The following is a 20,337-nucleotide window of genomic DNA, read 5'->3' as shown; positions in this document are numbered from 1 at the left end:
TCCTTCACTGTATTCTGACTGATTCTACTAGTTATCACCAAAAATTGTTGCACACTTATATTATTTAGATATTAATATCACAAATTTTTAAACGCAAATGTTAAACTTCAGTTTTGTTATGGAAGCGTGCCGTGAGTGAAAAGTGGACCTGCTTTTAACAGCATTTTACTCAGCATGGGCTTCTTTGGAGATATTTCAGTGTGTAACAAAAGAAAATACCAAACATTTGTTTGTCACATATTTTGTGTGAACATGCAGGTTGCTGAAGCTCCTTTAAAGCAGCCGAAAGAGGTCACAGAAAGGCTAACTGGATTACAAAAAGTGGATTTTTTTTCTTTAGCCTTCTGCCATGAAATTATGTGCAATCTGAAAATGTTGACAGCTTGTCTTTCACACAAGGTAAAAATGTTTAAATTCTAGAAAATACAGAGATTAATGTTACAGTCAGCTATGCTCAGTGTGCTAACGACTCTAATCAGCGGTAAAAGGTGTTTACTTTTATTTTTAAATGTTGCCATAGTACGTTTTTGACTTCACTTTCCTAAAATAGACCCTTTGCAGAGAAGAGTTTCACTGCTGTTTGTGAGACTGTCGGTGGAACTCATATAAAATATGAGAACTTAATATAAAAAGTCAAACTGACAAAGCATTGTGTGCATGAATGCACACTGAGGTCTATTAAGAACGCAAGCATTCATTGTTTTTCCTAAAGAAAGAAAAATTAGAAACCAGGTTGTAGAAGAGCTAATCAAGAAGGAAAGCAGTTAACAGCAACACTGTGGAAAGCTTCATACCACGTTGCATATGCTGTCACCTTGTATTAAAGGCTTGTTTATTTGTTTAATTTTTATAATTTTGTTTAACTGTGTTATTAACTTTATGAGTAAGCATGTAACGCTATCAGCAGTGCCAGTTATGTAACATCCATTGGCGCTGTCCTGGGCCCATAGCCACAGCTTCCTGTCTACTGTTATTGTAGGTTGCTGTTTGTTGTTCCTAAATCAGTGTACATGGCAGACCATATAAAAAAAATTACACTCTTACCAAGCAACATTGTTGAACAACAACATCTTTTTGGACTGTTCTTTCCAACATATTACACTCTGAAAGAATATTTTGTGCTTAGTTCAGATTTACCAACTCTTCAGCTGACGGGAATATAAATATAGGTATAACATGTTCATTTGAATGGTTAATATGTAAATATTAATCTTGTAAATCTAAATAGAACTGAAGATAAATCCAAAAAGGCACAGACATAGCTAAACAGTGCTTTGGTGGTTGGTTCATCTATAGAGCACCATGACTAAAGGAAACCACACTAAATGTTGATGTAGAAGTGTTTTCAATTGAAAAAATGTCAGTAACTGCACATTTAAACTCAGATATCAGTGTGAGAACACAACCTAAAAACCCTGGATGGCATTTTTTTTAATTATCTGACTTTTTTAGTTCAAGAAATAAGAAAAATATATATTAATCCCTTGAAGGTCAAAGTCCATGTACAGTCTAAGGAGTGATAGACAGACAAAAAACACTATATAAACACATTAATCACAAGCACAAGTGTCAGCTAGAACCAAGGCTGCGGCAATGAGATGTACAAAAGGCTCATTTGAAAATAAAATATAACAATAAAAGAGAAGCTGCTTCAGAGTTATTCAAAAGTTTAGTCACAGGTGGGATACAAGATTTAAAATACCAATTTACTTTTTCTTTTTGTCATCAGGGGTATTATACGATGCTGCCGTGAATGCATCAGAATGAAGTAAAAGATTGAAACATCTTCCCTTCATGGCTGATGATGCACTTAGCCTTCTTTCTGACCTGTCTTTGCCAAACAGATGGACATGTCCCGAGGGAGAGGTGGCCTTCTGTCTGGCACCCGCAATATTTGTGCATTAATTATGAGGTTGTGACTATTCATGTTCCTAACAGAAGAAAATATAAAGCCAGCAAGAAGGTAAAAACAGCAAAATACTTTCATAAAATAAAAATAAAAGGCTGTTAAGTTTCTGTCATTGACACAAAAGGATCTCAAACTCAAATGAATCCTCTTTTGGCTGTTTCTGTCACTTGTTTCTGTGTTTTTGTAAAATTTTAGATGGTAATCAAACACATTTACCAAATATTTGAATTGGTCAACTATTTCTGCTTCCTAACCATGTATGATGTTGAGTTTTGACTCTCATTTTGCCATTATTTCCCCCCTTTAGGCTTTACTTTCCTATAAAAGAAGCTCCTTAGACATTTGTTCCACTAAAAATGAACAGATTCTGTCACAATTGTTCTGATGTCGGAGGAAACAAATTGCTGTAATGGAGCTGTCTGGAAAACAGCAAATATAAACAGAGCCCTGATAGATATACTTGTGTAATTTGGTAATTTGGAAGGTGAGGTACATCTATTTCAGCCCCCAGAATGCAATCATTATATTCACAGTATCTGCTTTTAATTTGTTATGTGGCAGCTTACAGAATGATGATGTACCTTCATGTAAATCACTCTTGGAGACTATTAGAGGGAGGAAAAACAGTGTATTAGCAGCCTTAAAGTAATTTAAAGCAAAATACTCCTCTGGGGCAAAATATGTCCTTTATGCAAAACATAAAATAAAGAAACAAATGGTCCAATAGGCTAGAAAAAAAATGTATTATGCAAACATTATGGGTTTATATTAAGCATATACATTTGTTTAATAGCATTGTTCATTGATCTGGTCTTGAGTGCACACTTTTGTCAGACTGTATAGTAATTTAGCAATAACCAATCACCGGGTTTTAAAAGGTTTGTATCAAAACCACCCAAAGTTTCTCTCAGAACGGTCTTAAGGTTTACATTTCTTCTGAAGGACAAGCCAGAAATGAGAGGCAAGAGTTTTGAGAGAAGTTGCAAGTACTGCTACCGCCATGGTGTAAAATTAAGGTGGCCCACCACCCATGATTCTTGTTAAGGGAACTCAGCTTTGAAGCTACCATTGTCCAGATCCCAGCATGTCTGCCAAAATACAGGCTGGCTACCTCAGCAGATGGTCTGGCTTTTTTACCCGTATGCTTGTGAAACACAAGAAAGAGAACAATGACAAACGGTGGGATATTCTGTGCAAAAAGCACTTGAAAGCTACTGGTAAGTTGAATGCTTATTCTATTTTATCGATCTTTTTTTGTATTTTTGCTTAAGCCAATGCATTAAAATAACACAAAAAAACTACAAAAAGAATTTGTAATATTGTATAAATATAAGAAATTACTTTTTGCAGTAGTAGCAACCATGTGGCGTAAATGCTGTGACAATGTGGATATATTCAGGGTTACTATACCATGGAAACTTTTCTTCTTTCTTCACTTATTGCCTACTACCTGTTTTGCTGGTGTCAGTGGTGGGTTTTGTTTTTTATGAGCAACAACGGACCGTTGCCCAGGAGAGCATTAGATGGGGAAGGGAAAAAAATTATTTTTTCTCTGAACTACATAAAAACTGTTATACTATATACACCGTATACCTCCAAGTCACATCTATTATACATTTCAGTAAGGCACACAAACCTTGTGACACATACCACACACTATATCTAACTGATGACACAAGTCCCACAGATATGAGAGAGAAAGCAAAGACTGTGATAAGACCTGTCACATCTTCCTTGTAAAAAAAATAAAATAAAACGCTCTGTCTATTGCTTCCAGATACATCAATCTAGTGGTAATAATACAAAGTGGGCTTTCTCAGAATGTATTTTTGAAGTCTTCTCCTATCAGCGATGGGGCTTACTGTGAAATAAATCCACCTGTTAAGGAGACGTGGCAGTCCTCTGTTCCTTTACCTTGGCCGCGCTCTTCAGCTGATACATGGACGGGTCATCAGGTGCTTTGCCAGCAGCACATTTGGTGGCACCAATGAGCTCGGCCAAAGCCTTGGCCACATCCCGCACTGCATTTATAAGAACCACCTGAGGAGATAAAGGTGGAATCAATAAAGCACAATGGACAGAGTGTAGGCTTATCAGCTGTGCTTTGGGGAGAGGATTTAGCACTTATCGCTCCAAGCTAGTCATGATACTTCAGACTTAGTGGAAAGCAGAGATAGTGGTATGCACTCAGGGGAAAAGAGAGGCACAACGGAGGATGAAATGGGAGTCAAAGAGGATCTAACACAGGATGTTGAGAAAAGCAAGAATTGCGTTGAATAAAATCCTAACGGCAAACTAAATATGTTCTTTTGACAAGAAAAGGAGATATATTCATTAGTGTACATGTACTATGGATTTTCTTCACCTGTGTCTCAGGGTCATCAGATCCCATGCTGGTCGCTCCCATTTTGACAACCTCGGTAAGCTGAGTGATGGTCTTGGCTGAGGAGTGTGCAGCCTGAGCCAGCTTCTCCTGGGTGGACGCAGCACCCGCCACCAGCAGCTTGGTGTCCTCCACAAGCGTCTTGGCCGTCTTCAGGATGCTTTCCCTGAGGGACGGGACACACTGTGTGACAATCTGCTCCACAGTCATAATGAAGCACCAACAATAGAAAACAAAGCTGCTTTCTCTCCCTCAACAGTTTTAACATCTCAGCCACTTCGCTGTAGTTTTTCTTCTGTTTTTTTTTAATTAAATTTCTCGCTGGCCTTTTTTAATGGTGCGGAGGTGAAAAGTACCTGTGGTCAGCGAAGGACTCTTCGTTCTCAGGGTTCAGCGTTCCGGCTGAGGCGAACATGATTGTGGTGTCCAGGTCAGCGATAATTCCCGACACAGCGCTGGCTGCTGTGATGCAGGCCTGGGTGCCTTTGTTTCCCGCTTGAAGGGCTGATAGCACCAATGAGACCTGAAACATTTGGAACAATACAAGAAAATGTTTGAAATGTTTTATTTAGACATAAAAACATTCATCCATCCATTTTCTTCTGCTTCTCCCGGGTCATGTCGCGGGGGTAGGAGCTTCAGTAGGGAGGCCCAGACGTCCCTCTCCCCAGCCACTTAGGCCAGCTCCTCCAGGGGAACCCAAGGCGTTCCCAGGACAGCCGAGAAACATAGTTCCTCCAGCGTGTCCTGGGTCTTCCTCTAGGTCTCCTCCAGGTGGGACATACCTCACCAGGGAGGCGTCTAGGAGGCATCCTAACCAGATGCCCGAGCCACCTCAACTGGCTCCTCTCGACGTGGAGGAGCAGTGGCTCTACTCTGAGTCCTCTCTGATTGGCCGAGCTTCTCACTCTATCTCTAAGGGAGAGCCCAGACCCATTACGGAGAAAACTAATTTCGGCCACTTGTATCCATGATCTCGTTGAGTACATTTATTATTGCAAATAAGAAAATCCAAAGTTAAGGAATAATTGCTTTCCATTAAAAATGTCTGGAGGCACAATTATCAGTACACTTAGCAATTCCTGTAAGACAAAAGTAACTAAAGCCTTTCTCAAATTTATACAAAACTAAGTTGATCAAAGTTTTAATCAAGTAACCTGTGATTTGAAAGTGAAAAAATTCCCAACATGAATCCAAATAGAAATGTGTGGAGGGAACTAAAGATTAGGGCGAGGGCAAGAAGACCTTTCAACTGAGTTGTGGTGCTTGTCATAAAAGACTGTTGGAAATACCAGTGGAGGCATTCATACACCTTCTACGTTATTTTGTTATCTTTTTTTTTTTAAATGGCTGTGTTATTTATTATCTGAAACAAACTCCAAACTGGTTTTTTTGAAGTAATACAAGAAAAAAAACACCCAACCTTTTCTGTCCTACCATGTTCTACTGTAACATGAACACGAGGAGTCAGCGAAACACAGCTGGGACTGTATTTTGAAACAATACACATCAGGTGGGGTTGGTGTCAAACAAAGAGTGAATACGAGGAAAAGCAGCTCATCCCCTCTCTCAAGTATTTTAGAGGTTCTATGATGACGTATCTGTTTCTCTTTCGAATCCTCTGGAAACTTTGTTAAAATGCTTGACATCCTAAACTCTGACGTTCTTCTATAAAACTTTGGTGGAATTGAACAATGAACCTAAAATCGGTTGTCATTGTGTCTTACAATAAGATTATGATCCAATTCAAATAATAAAATCTTTAGACATAAATTCTTCCACTTCCCTCTCAGTTTCCAGGCCTAAATCTTGTAGAAAACCTGACTGAGATAAAGAGAAAGGACTCTGGGCTCTGGACGATCTAGAGAGACCTTGCAAAGAAAAAATTGGCCAAGGATCCTTCTCTATCTATGCTGCACTCTTCTGAACCCTTGCGCATATAAGGCTAAAGGGTAAAACACATATCGGGTGAAATCGAGTCATCCAGAAGAAGAAACAAAAACAGAACAGCTAATTTTTTCTGTGGGTTTCAGTAAATTGCAGTTATCCGTTTATGCCAGCAGGTGGCATAGCCTACCATAACAAACATAAAATAATTACTTACTACACTAAAATAAAGATATTATCCCATACAATGTTCACTATGCATTTTATTTTTACCAATCTTAACATATTAGCTTAGCATTTCCGCCTTATATCTTCAATTAAACTAGATTTCCTATTGGAATAAGACATCTAGGAATGGCGCCACAAAACATCCATAGAAGAACTACCAAAGCAAGAAGAAGAGCACCTACAGGAACTGGTAGCAGTGATGTTTCAGCTATGATTTGAGGCCACCAGTGTGCACTGCCCTTAAGAACTGTTTGACAAGAAAACAGAGGTTTTACACCGTTTTTACAGCAGAAATGCCAATTTTCGGGCAACAATGATTTTGTCACCAGATGCCTGTATTTTCCACATATGATTTTGTCCACTGAATGAAACTAATCAAACTAAAGGTTGAATTTTTTTCCCACATTTTCCAGTATGAAATAATTCTGAATTGAGTCGTTGTGTCTCTTTCTGGACTGTTTGTATTTCTGTGACAGAGATGGACAGCGGAGACGATGAACAGAAAGGAGGGACGGATGAACTAAAGGGAATATCTATACAAGCTTACCTACAAGTCTTTTAAAAACAATCGAACCTTGCAAGCAAATATATTCAAAGAAGGAAAAAAAAAAACACTAAGTGTCTTGTGTTTTTCTACGTGTTTTAGAAATTACAGCCTTCGGCACAGTTGACTTGTGCTCACCAGTGTTGGAGCTCGAGTTACTGAGCTGTACCAGCTAGGGGGAGTAGCTGCCGGCACCGGCAGGAGGAAGCAATTTGCATACTATATAAAAAAAATAGCTGCACCAGTCTTTAAACACTATAGTTGAGTTATAATGAATGCTAATTATCTTTTTAGGTGTAATCAATGTCAAACCTGTCAAACCTGTCACAATACATCAAACAGGGCTCCTTAACACCTTAATGCAGCTACAAAAGATCAAGTTTTCTGCCAATCAGTTACATATATGCACATATGAACATAGTAAAAAGGGAATAGGAAAATTCTATCCAACCTTGTTTAAATGGCAGGTTTATGTGACATGAAAAATTGGACAGTGATAAATTGTTTCAGAAAGCAAAGTAACACTTTGTCAAACAAGAGAAAATCCTTTTGTCAACAATTTGCTTAGTGACCCTACAGACTTTCTGGGAGATTTAGTTCTGGACTCTGGATTAAAAAAAAAAGAAATTCTTCTGATGAAGCCATCATTCTATTTATTTTGACATAGGCTTTGAATTACTGCAAGCCAGCTGACAGAGTGCTAGGGCCCGGGACAACAGTTTTTATTTTTTGGTATTTATTTATTTACATGGTGCACTATGATTTAGTTGGGAAAAAGACAACACATGATTTAACAAATACAGCCATAAGTAACAATTAGACAACAACGGACTAAAAATAAAACAGTCGAGAGCATTGTGTAAAAACACCCAAATCAGGCAGCAGAGCTGAACGTGGGCGGGGGGAGTTATGGGCCTCTATTAAAAACACACACACAAACATACTACATATGTATATAGATATAAAGGTTATATTCACTCAAATATTTAATGTTTTTCACATAAATGATAAGAAGATCTAAATTATTCCCACCTATAATGATATTCCTGGACCTGGGACAGCTGGCCCCTTTGTCCCCCCTTTTTGGCAGGCATGTTTACAGTGAGGCCGAACAGTAAGTCTTCTTCCTCCCAACTTTTCTTGTAAACATCTGAAGGCGTTGGGTCAAATAACTGTTATTGTTTTTATCTAGCTTCATAAACTTCCTTCCTACCAAAAGTAAACCCCAGAAAAAACACCATATTCCCCTACACTAGGTAAAGTGCTCTTTTAGTCATCTGTAAAATTGTCTTATGCCAAACTTACACTTTGGACTTGTGGCCAAAAGTTCACGTTTGGTGTCATGAGACTTTCTAATGGCAGAGAGTAAAGGTGAAGATACCGATGCAGTACATGGCCTGCATGAGGAGTCGAACCTGGTACAGTTGCATCAAGGACTACAGACTCCATACATGGGGTGCCTTCTCTACCACTGAGCTATGCAGCTCTCCATCCTTCTGATCCATCGTAACTTCTCGGCTTTGTTTCAGGTGTTCAACTCAAGCCTTCAAGAGCCATCGTCTGGCAGCTCTTACCTGCATCCTAGTTCAAACTCACCAGAATTAAGTAAAAGGCGCATGTGCATGTGGAGGAGGTAATTCAGCCATTTGATTCCAGTTTGTCGGAGCAGGGATCGATCTAATATTTGCAGGACAATGAATCTTGAAGACCCAGTAGGGTTGTACAAAGTATCGATACTAAAACACTGTATCCAGATACAGTGTTTTAGTATCCGGATACCATGACAAATACTAATTTGTCATGGTATCGATACTAAATATTTTAGCATATGAGGCAAACAGAAAAGGGAAACTCAAAGATCTTGACAAGCCAAATAGTGGTTTAAAGTAGTGGCAACGAAGTCAAGCAACTCAATAAACTTGGCCAAACATCTCAAGGACCAACACCCTGCTCTTCATGATGAAGTTCCCGTTTATAATTTAATAATTAAACGTATCAGCACAACCGGTGATCCACATTAATGTTGTGTGATTAGCTGTGGCTAGCATGCTACTAGGCATGTGTTATATGGGGCGATGGTGGCGCAGAGGTTAGGGAGTTGGTCCTGCAATTGGCAGGTTGCCGGTTCAATCCCCTGCTCTGACTATCTCCATCGTTGTGTCGTTGGGCAAGACACTGCAACCGCATTGCCTGCTGGCGGTGGTCAGATAGCCCGGTGGCGCTGGTGTATGGCAGCCTCACCTCTGTCAGTCTGACCCAGGGCAGCTGTTGCTACTAACATGGCTCACCACTATCAAGGAGTGAATGTGTGTGTGTGTGTGTGTGAATGACTAAAACTGTAGTGTGAAGTGCTTTGGAGGTCGTCAAGACTAGTTAAAGCGCTATACAAGTACATTTATGCCATTTACCATTTATATCTGGGTTATTTATATGCACACTTATCTAACTAACATTTGTGATTCTGTTGAGAAAGCCTGTTGAGATTGAAAAATTGTAATATTAAAATTTTTATCCCTTAAATTATTTGTCACACCCCCCCCCCCCCCCCTTTTTGTGGTATCAAAAATGGTATTTTCCTGAGAATCAATATCAAGTTTAAAATTCTAGTATTGTGACAACAAGGACCTAGTTGAACAAATTGAAAACAGCACAGCCTAACCTTATTTCAGGTTAATCCTGTTCTCTATGACTAGTAAATACTAGAACTGCATTACAAAACAAAGTACCACTTTAAGGCTTTCTACATTACTTCCACCGGGTTACTGGAGGGAATTTATTTAATTTATTTCATATTCTTCCGTCAAACAAATATTCTTGCTCTTTACTTGAACTGTACAGAAAAGATGTTATAATAAAGTTGGAAAAAGCTGAGAAATTATTCATTATGATCTGATTTTTTTTACCTCACAAAAACAACTGGAATTTCAGCAGCTTTAATGTTGTACAAAGTTTTAAAAAATACATATTTGAAGTGATAACAAACGAAGAAGAAAAGTGGTGGAATGACTTCCTCCACCAGTCTCCAACTTCACTGCTGCTTACCTTCTCTGTGACGGCGCGGGCACACTCAATGAGCTCCCGCTTGGAGAAGCTGTCGGTGGGGCTGAGCTGCAGAGCTCCAGCCTTCTGGACCAGATAGATACATCCATGGCCGAGTTCTTGCACCCGTGTCTTAATCTGGAAGGCAACCTGAAAGCACAAAGCGGCACCCGTTCACACGGCATCGGCCGTTGTTGTTTTGAGCCGCTATGCTAGAACGATAACAGTCTCCCTTCAAGCTGGCATCTCTTACTGAAAGGTGGGAAATGAAATATTTCAAGCACCCTCAGAGAGGAAACGTTGGCACTACACCTTTAATTTCCTGACTGTTATGCATGGGTGGGTGGTACTTCATTACAAGCATCACTATAGGCTTTTAGAGCACCCTGTCACCATGGCAACCAACGGGGTTTCAAGCTGCTTGTTATATACAAGATACGATAAGAGCTGTGTGCTTATTAGTGGTATATTTGCACACACACTGCCGTCCTCGGGATAACTAAGAAAAGCTTTAAGTGAGCAGCAAGTGGGCGCTGAGAGAGGATGAACGCTGGGGGGACATGCTTCTGTTTGATCTCCTATTGTTGGTGAAGTTTTGAAGGATATCCAAGAATAGAAGGCCTCTACTCTCGTCAGAGTGTGAGGAAGCCATTAAAATTCATTAAAAATGCAGACGTGTCAGCAGCACAGCCGCAAAAAGACTAAAGTAGTATATGATATTTCCTCACATCTCCTTTTAAATACGACAGCGTGGCGCTTTACCTCCTCTGGCTCCGCAGTGGCTGCTGCAAGGTGTCCTTGGTGTGCAAGCTGCGCGTAGTCCACCGTCACCTGAGAGGCAAGGCCGCCGAGCTCCTCAGGACAGGTCACAGACTTGGTCATCTGGTTAAAGCGAGATTAAATGTGTTTTTACCACAAACAGAGAGATGTTTTTTTTTAATTCCCTCCGCCACTCGGAAAGAAAAAAAGTCTTCACTGAAAGCCAAGTAGTAACAAAGTCCTTGGTTGTGTGCACAAACCTCACAAATAAGTCTAATTCCTATCTCTATCTACTGTAGCTCTATGGTTAAATGTTCTGGTAGATATTGTAATCACCATTTCCTGTGCCGTGATGGCGATGCCCTTGGAGAACTTCACCATGGTGGTCTGGTAGTCCACAAAAGATCCCTCGGGTTCAGGAGGAGTTCCTTCACCAAGCTGCGAAGATCAGAGAGTTAGTACCGTTTCAGTTTAGATCCTGCATACTTTACATTTCACATTTTAGAGACAATGTTAATGAAATGTTATAGTTATGATGGTGTCTTTAAATATTTTATTATTTTGAAACCATTTGAGTAAACTCTCCTGCACAGCTGGGAAAGTCATTAATAGTTTGTTTTTACCGCTGTTAGTCCCGTTCTGAAGAGGGGAAAACAGCAGGCGGTTGTGATTGTTTGTAAATAAAAAGCAGCTAAGGAAGCATGCGATGATAAGATGACAGATAATCAAGCGGCAGATATCTCATCCAAGCCTCTGCATATGTGCAGATCATTATCAATTATTAACCGCACTGTCAACATATCGACGTGTCACCCTGCAGGATGAGTCTGGCTCAACAACTCCAGGGGATTTAAATCTGGATCATAAAGATCACTGCTGACAAAGACACCATCTCAGAACATTTCTCATGACGTTATTCATCCCAGGCAAACCTCAGTCACCCTTATGACAATTCACAAAGGTAATGCATTTCTCCCTGAAATCCATTTGAACGACGAGACGATTTCCTGTCAGAATAAATCCTAAGATTCCTTCAAGACACATTTATTTTGATAATTCAGAATGTTATTGGAAAGTTAAATTATTTCAGCAATTCGGTTCAAAATGTGAAACTTCTACCAGACAGCTTTATTGCACACGTGGTGATGTGTCACAAATGTTTTCGTCTGTGGATTTTGATGATTATGATTTACGGTTAGTAATAACACCCAGTTTGGTTTGAATGAATTGAACATTTTGCACAAAATCTTCAGGAGGGAATGCTGCTTGTCAAGACTTTGATGCAATCAACTGGGTTCCCTTATATAGGAATTTGAGTGCCTTGAGATTACATGTTTCATGAATTGGTGCTATATAAATAAAATTTAATTGAATTAAAGTGGGCACTGGTATTTAATGTTGGCAGGTTTAAAGTTCTGCTGAAAAACTGAAACAGTGTCACTCAGCTTGTCAGCAGAGGGAAGCCCCAACAGGTCTAAAAATGTCCTGCTAGATGCTGACTTTCGACTTTACAAAACACAGTGGACCAACGGCAGTAGGTTGTTTGGCTCCACACATCATCAGTGACTGTGGAACCTTCTCAAGCAACTTGGATTCTGTGTCTCTGTACTCTTCCTCCAGACTCTGGGTCCTTGATATCTGAATAAAATGCTAAATTGTTGTATCACTGGGCAACAGTCCAGTCCTTTTTCTACCTCGCTGAGGTAAGATGCTTCTGTTGTCATCTCTAGTCTAGATGCGGCTTAAAACAAGGAGTGAGACAGTTGTAGGCTGTGTCCTAGATATGTCTGTGTGGTGGCTCCTGAAAATCTGGCTCCGATCCATACCTTATGAATCACCCCACACTCTGAATGGACTTTGCTTCAGTTATCCCTGTTGCTTGTGCACCTTTTTTTTCTACTCACCTTTACCTTCTACCCTATGTTCCATTAACATGCACGGACCCAGCACTCAGCCACCAACACCCTCCACAAGGACGAGAACACTCAAAACCTCATTGCTAAATATGCTGGTCATTTACAATCTGTGTGACAACTGTCACGTCTTGGTGTAAGTCATGACATAGAAACAAAATAACATCAAACCAACATTAAAACCTGTGTTATTAAATCTTTAAGTTCTTGGAGAACCATAATTTTGACTTTTTTATCAGCTGTAACCCATAATTATCTCAAACCTGTCAATATGCGTAAGAATCCTAAACATTTAATACAATTTTCTGAATCGAATTACTGAAACAAACAAATGCTATTCTGATAAATGAGATGCACCAATAAATATAGTTGTTGGATCTCTGGGATTGATCAAACTGGCTCACTAAGCCTGACTGTCAGCATCTTTATGCTGCTAAGAAATATATATATTTTTTATCTTTCTACATTTTATAACCCAACGATCTAAATAGTTTAACCGAAATATCTTTAAATAAGATCCTTGAGTTACATTTCCAACACATTTCTAAGGAATAAATAAAGACAACGACGTTCAACAACCTTAAATAGCAACAAAAATAGATGTCCACGGATGTCCTTTGTTTGCAGGAAAATACACCCTTACTCACCCTGCCGATGGACTCAGCAATGGACTCCACCATGCCCCCGACCATGCCGACCTCGCTCGCCGCCTCGTTCAAAGTCACCATGATGTCGTCTACGGCCTCCTTCATCAACTGTGCTGCCTCAGAGATGGCATCGTGAGTGTGGGAAGCCTGGGGACGGAGAGATGGCTGATCGGCACTGCTCGTCTCAGTTCATTTACAGAAAATAAACATCAGTGTGATCCTCTGGTTACAGTATAGCTAATTGTTAAATCCAATACATCAAAATATTGTATTTAAACGAGGAGGATGGTGGCTCATCCACAAATCACAAGGTTGGATAAACTTGAAATGATCGTACCGAAATTCCTTTAACTATACAGATTAGTCTTTAAACTACAAAACAAGCGCCTAAGAAACAACTGCGTACCTTTGGGTTCCCGCCGCCTTCTTTGGCAGCATAGAGCATCTGAAGGGCAGATTCTGACAGGGTTTTAGTCTGATCCAGGATGGTCATCTGCTGTTGGTGGTCGTGCAGCTTAGAGGCCAAGCCCACTGATGCTACAATGAGTGGATCAAAGTAACCGGCCAGCTGAGACACCTGCGAGAATGTGTTTAAGAGATTTTTTGAGGAAAAGAAAAGGATTGAATCACAAATTTGAAAAAAAAAAAGCAACAACAGACAAAACAGGCTTTTGTTCTAAATCCAAAAGGGATAAAGAGATACACGGTCAGACAAGAGCACCTTGTGTCCCAGCTGGGCAGCTTCGCCTCGGGCTGCTGTGGAGACAGGATCAATCAGATGACCGATCTCCTGCACAGAGGATGTCAGCTGCTCCTGGAGTGCCTGTTGAGTCACACCAGCGGATAATTACAGCTGAAGCCACAATCAGAAAGGCTTACAGAACCCCAGTTATTTCTATTAAACAAGGCACAGCTGATGGGGTACGTGCACTTACCTCCATGGAGATATCATCTCTGCAGGGCAGTGTCTGCCCAACTGCAGCCAGAGAGGCTTGCTCAATGTCTCGGATACATTTATTGATGTTATCAATGGAGTAATCACACTCCCTCTGCCCTGGTGCCTTGTCCCTGTCACCAGAAATGTGGAAACATATTCGGAAGATTTATATAGTTTTGCTAGAAAAGCGAAAGACCATACCCTTTGAACCTTTCCACAATTTTTCCTGATTTAACTGCAAATACGTGACTAGATGGACCAACACAAAATTGTGCATAGTGTTGAAGTGTAAAAAAAGGATACACGTTTTCCAGTTTTTTCACAAATAAAAATGATAAAGGTGTGGCATTTGTATTTAGCCCCATATACTGTGATATTCCCAATAAAAGCCATGGCAGCCAGTTGTCCTCAAAAGTCACTTAATTATTAAATAGAGTCTGTATGAGCGTAATTTAGGTTTAGAGTCAAATCAAAACATTTCTGTGAAGCCCTCAAGGATTTGTTAGGGAACAGCAATAGACACAATGTAATGACGACCAAGGAACACAGCAGAAAGGTAAGGGATGAAGCTGTGGAGAAGCAGACGTGAGGCAATGGTTCACCTTCTACCACAATAATGAACCTAAGCACAAAGCTAGAGCTACGATAACATTGGTGATCAAAACATATGTGTTAGAATGGCCCAGTCAAAGTCTGAAGTTAGCCAGACTCAGAATCAGTGCCAAGAGTTGAAAACTGATGTTCAGAGACGCTCTCCATCCATTCTGACTGAGGCGGGGCCACCGCATAAAGAATTTGGCAACAATTTCAGTTCCTATATTTGCAGACCTGATTTGCACATGTAACCACAGAGAAATATGTTCTCGTTGTTCTGAATAAAAAACATGCTCTGCTTTGTGCTGAGCATGGTTAAAATCCATGATAAAATACACCGAAATTTGTAGTTGCAAGGCAACAAAACCTGGAAAAGTACAAAGTATTTTATTACTTTTGCAATGCACTGTATATGACATAGCTATTTTCATTATTTTTCAGACATGTACATTAAATTCGCATCCAAAGCCCAATAACACAAAAAGCTTAGCTGCTTTTTAATAACACCAGCGTTGTGGTTACACTAAGACCCCCCCTCCCCCTCCGTTGCCAAAAACAGAAAATCCATTTTCCTTCTTTCATTATAACCCAAGCTTACTGATTAACCCACTTCAGCTTTTCCTGTAATCAAGCTTTTCCTGCCAGGAGTGGAGACAGGAGTCATCGCTAAGAGGTTTGAACAGGCAACCAGTGTACAGCCATATGAGAAACATGTCTTCATCAAAGAGTGCCCTTATTACTCATCCTGCAGTGATGCAAAAAAAGCATTTCCTAAACTGATAACCTATTCTATTCTTTTAAATATGCTTCCCGTTACAGGTAAAAGTCTTTTGCCGCAATGGGAATACTCTCCCACACTTATAATATGGGTGGAGTACCGCATTGCAAAATCTGTTCCTGCTCCCCTCTCAACGTGTTTTACTGCTTTCCCCGGTCTATTAAAAAGCAGCCAAGATTTTAGCTACTCTAAACTAAGACTCGCAATTTACTCCAAAGCTGAAAGCACGTCCTCCAGTTCCAGTTTTCTCTCCAGCTGTGAGCGCATCTCTAAGATCCTTGTTCCAGGATAATCGTGCAGAAACAGATGCGACGGTGGGAATCAGTTTCTACCAACCTGATTGCTGTAATGAGACTTTTGATGGAGTCAGAAACCGTCCTGGAGTGGCCCGCCAGAATGGACCACGTGGGGGGGTCCTTGGGGTTGAGGACCAGCGAGCGGGCCGTTTCTATAAGGTAAGTGGAGCTATCGAGCATGGAGCGGGCCGAGCGCACGATAGGCTCCTGAGCCACCGAGCCCTGGAGACATGAAAAGACTAGTGTGAGTGAAACAACAGCCCAGGTAGCAGCTGAACAGCCCGCAGCTAGCCATGTTGGTCTGACAGAGTTGTTAATATTCTTTGACTACCTTGGAGAGATCAAACGTGCAATCAAACGGGGGGGATGAGATTAGAAAGGCAGCTTTACACAGACGTGGAGACTAACACCTTTAGTCTTTATGATACGAGCCAAAACCTCCCTTGACAATTAGATTAACAAGCTGAAGATTACAGCAGCTGTAGTGAGAGCAAGTGCTGTTAAACACTGGCCTCCAACAGATTACAGCCATAAAGAGTTTAGAGCAGTGAGCAAGCGCTGCACTGCTAAGAATGAAAACCAAAATCCATCTTGGACCTTTTGACGGTGAAATGGAAAAAGAGACAAAATGACATCTCTGCTCAAATTCTCTGCTATTGTGAAGAGTTGCTATAGGAAGACAGTTAACTCTAGAATATACAAAACAAATAGGGGATTTCATAAAGGATATTCACTCATTTCTAGTTGGTTTTCTCCTTTGCATCTGTAACCATTAAAACAACATAAAGAGCAGTCCATTACCAACCATCATTACAACGCATGTATACCTCATTACTGATTTGAGCTGGGATGCTTGCAAACTCCGGGTTGTTAGCAAAGGTTGACAGATTTTCTACAGCCTCAAGGAGCGGAGCTGTCGCAACACGGCATCTGTTTCTATTGTCCTCCGAAAAATCCCCGTCTAATGCCTGAAAAGAGAAAATGGAGCATGAAAACATATCTGTCCATTTTGGTCTCTATTGAAAGTGATTGAATTATACATACACATCTGCACCATCTCCCCTGACCAACCACAGACAGACAAAGATAACCTGTAACAAATTTACACTCAACGTTTTGATCAGTTGGGGAGTTGACCTTGATGGTTTTGACGAGATTGGCAGTGGTGTTGGCCACCTCTTTGGCTGACTGGACAAACTGCCTCCTAGCCACAGGGTTGGAGGTTTTAGAAGAGGCTAGACGGCAGGCGTTACAGAGAGCTGAGGTGTGCTTGGCAACAATCGTTGCTGCAGACAAGACCTTACAGACACAGGAATAGGAAGCATCGAGCAAGTTTAGAAATGTAGCAATTCTGGAACGAAGCAAAAATATATTTACAATATGTCAGAAATTATTTCAAGTCACACGAGCTTCCATATGTACACATAACCCTTCATACTACTTCTGAGAACGTCTAAATTGTTTTCCTATGCACAACCTTAGTCTCGTAGATATGGATACCAAATCTCTATGTCTTAAAGGGAGATGTCCAAGTGAAGTATCTTGCCAAAAGTTTGGGTTGTGTCTAAAATCTTTGAGGTGCTATGTTCAAGACAAATCTCCAACAGTCTTCGAGGGACAGGTCAAGTTAAATCTCAACTCTTTCACATCGAGTCTAAATAAGTCTGAAGTCTTTAAGGTTTGGGTGCAAGTCAAGAGTGTTTGAGACAGAAGAAAAAGTCAAGTCTAAAGCCTTTGAGGGACAAATCCAAGTCAAGTCTAAACTATTTATAGGGCAAGTGTGAGTGTAAGTCAAGTTCCAAGTATCTAATGACAGAAACAAACCTTCTCTCATTGCATGTGTGCCATCTTGTCTGTCTATAGCATTGCATTACTACAGGTTATACATTTGAATCATGTGCTATTTTGTCTTTATATTATTAACTGCTTAATATAACACCTGAAACAATGAACAACTCTCTTTCCTGTAAGGAGACTAATTAATTTTTTTGGATTTTTTTTGTCAATTTCAATTGTAAATGTGGATCCATGTTGAGAAAATAGTGGAAATGGGTCAAAACAACACACTGAAGTCCTGTGATTCCCAGCCTAAACTCAGGCTCGAGTCCCAGTCTCCAGCATGCATCATATGGAACAGGATTAGAGAAGTTTGGCTGCCAGGTTAAATACCTAAATAAATGTTAGAACACAAGTTTTTAAAGCACACCATTACACTGCAACAAGACAATCAATGTTTATTCAGTTCAATTGTCAGCAGTTTAAATGGTTGAATGCCGTACAAAAGGCAAAATGTTCCCGAGTTGGGGTTTAGAGTGGAGAGAAATAGGCCGGTGCTTTTCTCTATAAAGATTTCGTGAACATAAAAATTGTAAACAACATGATGATGAATCCAGAAAATGTAGAGGCGTGCACTTTTCACGGTTACAAAGGTTAAAGTTCAGGCCTTCCATCACTCACTATGTCCTTTTGTGGGCCTCATTTAGAAGTCCCCGCCGATGCTTGTCTTGCAACAGGATTCTGGCATCCCTAAAAGGGCTGCTTTACTTAAACATGACGCAATCAAGAAGTCGTGCTGCATGTCAACACATAGCAAACTCCGTATGCCAGGAAATATTGTTGTAGTGCTTTGTAGATTAAGATGCAGGCGAGATTAAGATCTTACCTGTGAGGGGCTACTGGCTGGATCCACTAAGTTCTGGCAAGCTGTCTGTATGGCTTGATGAGCTCGAGCAAACTGGATTGGATCCACCAGCCCTTCATGACCTGAGTGACTATTAGGATCGGAAACAGCTACAAGGTAAGAGGCCTGCAGGGTTGATGGAAAAAAGAGAATGACGCAATGTGTCAGTTTAGTCAGGTTTTGGTTATTACAGACAGTGTTAGGCCCTGCCCACCTGATCTACAGTACTGACCTACATGAGTAGAAATCCATAGACAAATTCAATACAGATCTATTATTCATGACACATAATATGGGGGCTTATATAGAGTAGAGGAAAGTACCCAAAAAACATTTGGTCCTTTCTTGAAAAGGCAACAAGAGGAGGATGCTATTTTACATCTTTTAGGGTGACAGTCTGTAAAATGTTCAAAAAGAAAAACACAGCTGGCTCACTCTGTCTGTGTCTCATTGGCTCAATAAAGAGCTCCCCTGCAGACTCCAAGTAGTGTTTATTTAGGTTTTTTCAACTCTGTCATGATGATTCAGGTTCTTTTCATGTAGTTTGGCTATACAGATGTGTGTTTTATTTTAAAATACAGCACTCTGATTAGTTGCGAGAACGTAAGCGCAAGCACAGTAAACAGAATAAACTCTGGAAATGATTGCCGGAGCAGGGTATCACCCGGGGTGTGTTGGCGCGATGCTGTGATCTCACCTGTGCTGCTGCCTCCGTCAGCCCACACAAAGCTTTGGATGCCAAACTCACACTCTCCCCAAAGGGTAAAACATCACCTGTCTTACAGTGCTGAGAAATGCCTGCCATCGACTCTCCCAGAACCTGAGGCGCATCGAAAACAAATAGAAAGCACACAAATCAGGCCCTAAACTGTCTGCTGCATAAAAATACTTCTGACAATTAAAGCATACAACCGTCTGAGTCGTTTTGAACGGCAGTACCTTTGAGTTCTCCATGACGCTCTCGATGCATTCAAAGTAGGAGAGTTCATTTACTGGCTCATTGGGGTTGCCTAGGAGACCTCTGACAGCCTGCGTGCAGATGGAGATGTTAATAACTTGAACCACTTTGAACACATCAATAAACATTGCTGCTGTAACACAACTGTAAATCTATGAGGCAGTTAATTCAGATATTAAAAAGGACATTCACTATAAATAACACTGATTGGATGATGCTTCAAAGGTACATTATATCAATCAGTGCCGTTAATTTAACCTTGTTGTTGGTAAAGTGAATGCTCAGTTAGGTAATAGTGCAATAATATAGTAAAAAGAAACAAAGGATTCAGAATGTAAAATGCTTTGTACCAAAACGTTTAGAGAGTGCAACTCCTGCTACTGTTTAACCTTCGGTGGACCTATGAGGGGGGATCAAATACAAAAATGACTAAACAACAAGCAGTAATAAAAGAGGTCCAAGGCCTTCGTAGCAAGTCAAATAGTGCCCATGTCCCTCGCAAAGCAACTTTTGTGCTCTTCCCCCCACCTTACAACCAGATGTTGTGTCGACCCTAGGTCTACTTTATGGGGAGTTGCCCAAAAAGCACACAATCCTACTGCCCAACACCAATTTTCTCATTGCTTTGAAAAGCCTTTTATCTGAGCTATTAGCTTATGGCTTTTATCGCCCCCTTCTGTTAAACCCACACCGATCTTTGTAAACGACCTTTAATTTATCTCCTCTTCTGTAAATACGGACAAGATCAAAATGACAGGACTCTCTACCAAGGAGGACGCAGATGA

At 40.5% G+C, this 20,337-nt stretch overlaps 1 protein-coding gene across 4 annotated transcripts in view; it reads right to left on the bottom strand.

The window, feature by feature from the left end:
• tln2b (talin 2b) overlaps positions 1 to 20,337 on the bottom strand; it is a 144,650-nt gene that overhangs the window by 18,721 nt on the left and 105,592 nt on the right. For 2 of the 4 annotated variants that reach the window (XM_012871470.3, XM_021320955.2), the window contains exons 32-47: positions 19,534 to 19,623; positions 19,292 to 19,414; positions 18,577 to 18,720; positions 17,028 to 17,213; positions 16,742 to 16,882; positions 15,955 to 16,136; positions 14,245 to 14,377; positions 14,031 to 14,132; positions 13,716 to 13,886; positions 13,310 to 13,456; positions 11,086 to 11,187; positions 10,753 to 10,872; positions 9,994 to 10,140; positions 4,649 to 4,815; positions 4,275 to 4,458; positions 3,824 to 3,949 (exon numbers count right to left, since the gene is read on the bottom strand). In XM_012871470.3, the coding sequence (XP_012726924.2) occupies positions 3,824 to 3,949; positions 4,275 to 4,458; positions 4,649 to 4,815; positions 9,994 to 10,140; positions 10,753 to 10,872; positions 11,086 to 11,187; positions 13,310 to 13,456; positions 13,716 to 13,886; positions 14,031 to 14,132; positions 14,245 to 14,377; positions 15,955 to 16,136; positions 16,742 to 16,882; positions 17,028 to 17,213; positions 18,577 to 18,720; positions 19,292 to 19,414; positions 19,534 to 19,623 (2,265 nt within the window). The remainder of the gene's footprint in view (positions 1 to 3,823; positions 3,950 to 4,274; positions 4,459 to 4,648; positions 4,816 to 9,993; positions 10,141 to 10,752; positions 10,873 to 11,085; positions 11,188 to 13,309; positions 13,457 to 13,715; positions 13,887 to 14,030; positions 14,133 to 14,244; positions 14,378 to 15,954; positions 16,137 to 16,741; positions 16,883 to 17,027; positions 17,214 to 18,576; positions 18,721 to 19,291; positions 19,415 to 19,533; positions 19,624 to 20,337) is intronic. The other 2 variants (XM_021320956.2, XM_021320957.2) reach the window with 1 other exon arrangement.

Source organism: Fundulus heteroclitus, chromosome 2 (assembly GCF_011125445.2).
Source record: "Fundulus heteroclitus isolate FHET01 chromosome 2, MU-UCD_Fhet_4.1, whole genome shotgun sequence".
NCBI classification, from domain to species: domain Eukaryota; kingdom Metazoa; phylum Chordata; class Actinopteri; order Cyprinodontiformes; family Fundulidae; genus Fundulus; species Fundulus heteroclitus.
Note: the sequence above shows the minus strand (reverse complement) of the source record. Positions and strands in the feature narration are given on the sequence as shown.